Here is a 3,468-nt window from a genome sequence, read left to right as displayed (position 1 = left end):
GCTTTTATGTAACCTGTAGCTTTCAAACACCTCCATGCCCAGATTCCCATGCACACGTCTGTGTACACTCACTCTCCATTACACTGCGTGGCGGCTGTGTGTTGAGGAGGTTGAGGCTGGAGTGCATGCTTTGCCCAGTCTCTCACCCTGCTAAGGGTCTCCTCTGGTTCTCCATCTGCCATCTGCAGTCTCAGGACAGCACGGTGGAGCTGGAGGTGGGTAACATGGGTTCCTCAGGGTGACGCCGATCAGACTAGGAGAAACGATGCCAAGGGTGCTGATTTTGCCACCACAAAGTAACTTTGTGGCCCCGAGCAAGACACCCACTAAAGGCTCCAGTTTTTTATTCTGTAAAATGGTATTCTTAATATTCACATATCCCAGAGACAATGTGAATTCAAAAGCATGAAGTACTTTGTTTGGGAGAAAAAATCCTTTCTAAAATGTGACACGTTCATGCTGTTTCTGTGACAGCTTTAAGAATTGGGAGCTTTGATTCTAGGGTATAGATGAGGAGCTGCTCTGGATTAGGGAACCCTGTAAACAGCACGAAACTCCAAAGGACTGAGTCTCTTTAGAGCCGCAGGTGGGGCTGGGGCTTGCGGCCTGAGATCTGGTGTTCCCTGGGCTTTGGGGCCGGCCAGCATCGGGGAGGCTGTTTGATGGTTGTGTGGAGCTTGAGTGTCACGGTCCAAGGAAGTCTGCCTGTTTCCGCACGGTGATGAAGCAGAAAGAACCATTTAAAGTGTCACAGGGAACAAAGTCCCGGTCTCTCCGTTAATCACAGAAGACTCTAGTAAAATGAATTGTAATTTGTGGCAGAAACCTGAAATTGTTCTTTCTTGCCAAAATAAATTGATTTGTTTGGCCATCTGAGCATCTTTTCTTGAACTGGACAGGAGCTAACCTAGTCTAAATTAAACTCATTTTCCATTAATAAATTGGGTCACTTCAGGCTGCCCGAGTATGTTCTGAGTGTCTTAAAGCACATTCCAAAAATCTAGAGTTTCACACTGTTTTCATAGCCCATCTAATTTAGCCAGTGTAGCACTTAACATTTGCACGCACCTCTCCCCCAGCGTGCTGCTATAGATTTGGGGTCTATTTCTAACTTCATTACAAAGCTGCCAGGCAGAGTGTGGCAGGGGGCATCGTCGTACACCTGCTGGAGCTGGGGAGCATCACAGAGGGAGCTGAGCAGTGAGCCCATGCCCTGCCCAGAGGAAGCTTCAAGTTCACCGTGCCTTTGCTGGTGTTGCTAATGCCAGTAGCTTTGCACTGCAGTGTTCTGAAGCTTTTATTTAAACATAGGGACCAATAAACTGGATCATGGAGGTAGGAAGTTATGAATTAAAAAAAGTGATAGCATGAGTGGAATTATATTAGAAAACCTTTGTTCACAGATATCAGAGCATCTCTGCATAACTGGTGACCCTGGCTTGCTGTCACTCATTGCAGGTGTGTGTGAGCCACCAGGGAGGCATCTGGCCGCCTTCTCTGAGGCCTGTGCAAACTCCTCTGCCTGTCCTGCCCTGGGGATTGGAGTCCCACCTGTGGAATGTCAGGGCTTGCACTTGGAAGGCGCAGGGAGGCTCCCACTGCTTTTCCCCATTCCCTCCTCCTCTGTCCTGCATGTGTGAGATGGCATGCACAGGGTGGGCCTGGTCATGCTGCCGAGGAGTCCTGGCTGGCAGCATTTAGCAGACATAGGTCCCTGCCGCAGGACTGATGGTTTGAATATGGCTTTTGGAATGTGCTGAAATATAAAGATCTAGAAATGTTAAAAATGGGAGATGAGTTTCAAAAACAAAAATGGGAGAAAATGGAAATCTTGTAGTACTTTATTTCTAACACTCTTTAGTAATCTGAAGGATCAAACCGTGCAAATTTTAAATAGATGAAGTGTCTTTAACTTACATTTTTAATGAGATGGTCGCACTCTTGTGTATGTAGAGATATAAAATGCTGGAAAAATTATAGAAAAATAGATATTTTCCTGTTTTCTTTCCGTTCAGAAAATTTTAAAGAAATACAAAGTCGTGAGAAGGGGGCAGATCTCCCTCCAATTCACTGCCCCGATCCTCAGCTTTTCATGCTTTGCAGCAGAGTCCTCTCATCCTTCCTTCTTGCCTCTGTGAGAGTTTCTCTGCAGTATTCAGATCACTCATCACTGACAAAGTTTCTCTTCTATTTCCAGTGCACAGAGGCCAAAAAACACTGCTGGTATTTTGAAGGACTCTACCCAACATACTATATGTAAGTATTTGCCCTTTTCTGTTGGTTTGATTCTGTGGTCACATCTTTCTCTGGAATTTTCTCTTTAATGGGTATAGGATAGGCTGGGGGTTGGGGGTTGGTGACTGGGGCTGGGGGCTGGGGACTGGGTCTGGGGGCTGGGGGCTAGGGCTGGGGGCTGGGGACTGGGGAAGCCTGGGCTGGCCCAGCCTCTGCCCCACCTTTCCTCGTCGATGAGCAGCAGTCTCTCTGAAGGCATTTTGCCTGCACCAACCACTTACTTTGAAGACAGCGTGAGATACCGTGTACTCTGTCTTGTGATGCAAATTAGCTCATACGTGATTGGTAAAAAGGGGCAAGATGTCTATGGAAAGCAAAAGTTATGTTGGTTTATACAAATTTTCCAAGACAAAGAGAGCAAGGAGTAGATCTGCATCCTTGAGCAGGGCAAGGACAGGTCTTCAGCTGGGCTCTTGTGAGAGAGAGAGAGAGAGAGAGAGAGAGAGAGAGAGAGAGCTCACCTGCCCCAAGGCCCCTGCCTGGTGAGGTGCAGATACAGCTGTATGTGGCCGGCCTGTGCTGTTCTACGTCTTCCTGTGCCCACCTTAGTACCTTCCAGTCTCACTGTAATTGAAGCATTGCTGCCTTTTCTCCCTGTTGTTTTTATGTACTTTTTTTTTTCCTTTTTGACTTTTTTTGTGACCGGTAATGGGATCACAACCCTCAGTGTCGCGCCCATACCGCGACCGGCAACGGGATCGCAACCCTCGGTGTTGCGCCCGCACCATGCTCAACCAGTGAGCTGACCGGTCTCTATATGGGATCCGAACCCTCAGCAGGAGCGCCCCTGCGCTCCCAAGAGCCACACTCTACCGAGTGCGCCACCGGGCCAGCCCGTTTTTATGTACTTTTAATATCTGCTGTGTTAGCCAGTAGCTATGCAGAGCCACCTGCTTAGGTGGCCAGATTAACTGTCCAGGTTATCTATTATTGTTTTCAAAGTTCCATAGGTTTTAAGTGGAATTCCCCAAACCAGTTTTTTCACAAAAGCTCTGTTATTTTTAGTATTGACTTGAAAAACATGAGATTTTTTAGGATTGTATATATTATATCAGAAACACTATATATTCTAGCATATAGGGTAATTTCATGGGAAATACATAATAGTAGCAAAAAAGGGTTATTTCTTAACCAACTAGGATATACATTTTTCTTCCGTCATTCTGTGTGTCG

The 3,468-nt window shown here is 46.6% G+C and overlaps 1 protein-coding gene across 1 annotated transcript in view; it reads left to right on the top strand.

Annotated features, from left to right (window-relative positions):
* Positions 1-1,329: 1,329 nt before the first annotated feature.
* VOPP1 (vesicular, overexpressed in cancer, prosurvival protein 1) overlaps positions 1,330-3,468 on the top strand; it is a 48,478-nt gene continuing 46,339 nt past the window's right edge. Inside the window, exons 1-2 of the mRNA XM_008578663.1 lie at positions 1,330-1,335; positions 2,198-2,256. Of these exons, the coding sequence (XP_008576885.1) occupies positions 1,330-1,335; positions 2,198-2,256 (65 nt within the window). The remainder of the gene's footprint in view (positions 1,336-2,197; positions 2,257-3,468) is intronic.

Source organism: Galeopterus variegatus, unplaced genomic scaffold (assembly GCF_000696425.1).
Source record: "Galeopterus variegatus unplaced genomic scaffold, G_variegatus-3.0.2 Scaffold1737, whole genome shotgun sequence".
In the NCBI taxonomy this organism is placed as follows: Eukaryota; Metazoa; Chordata; class Mammalia; order Dermoptera; family Cynocephalidae; genus Galeopterus; species Galeopterus variegatus.
The sequence above is the reverse complement of the archived record's forward strand: the minus strand, read 5'-3'. Positions and strand labels throughout refer to the sequence as shown.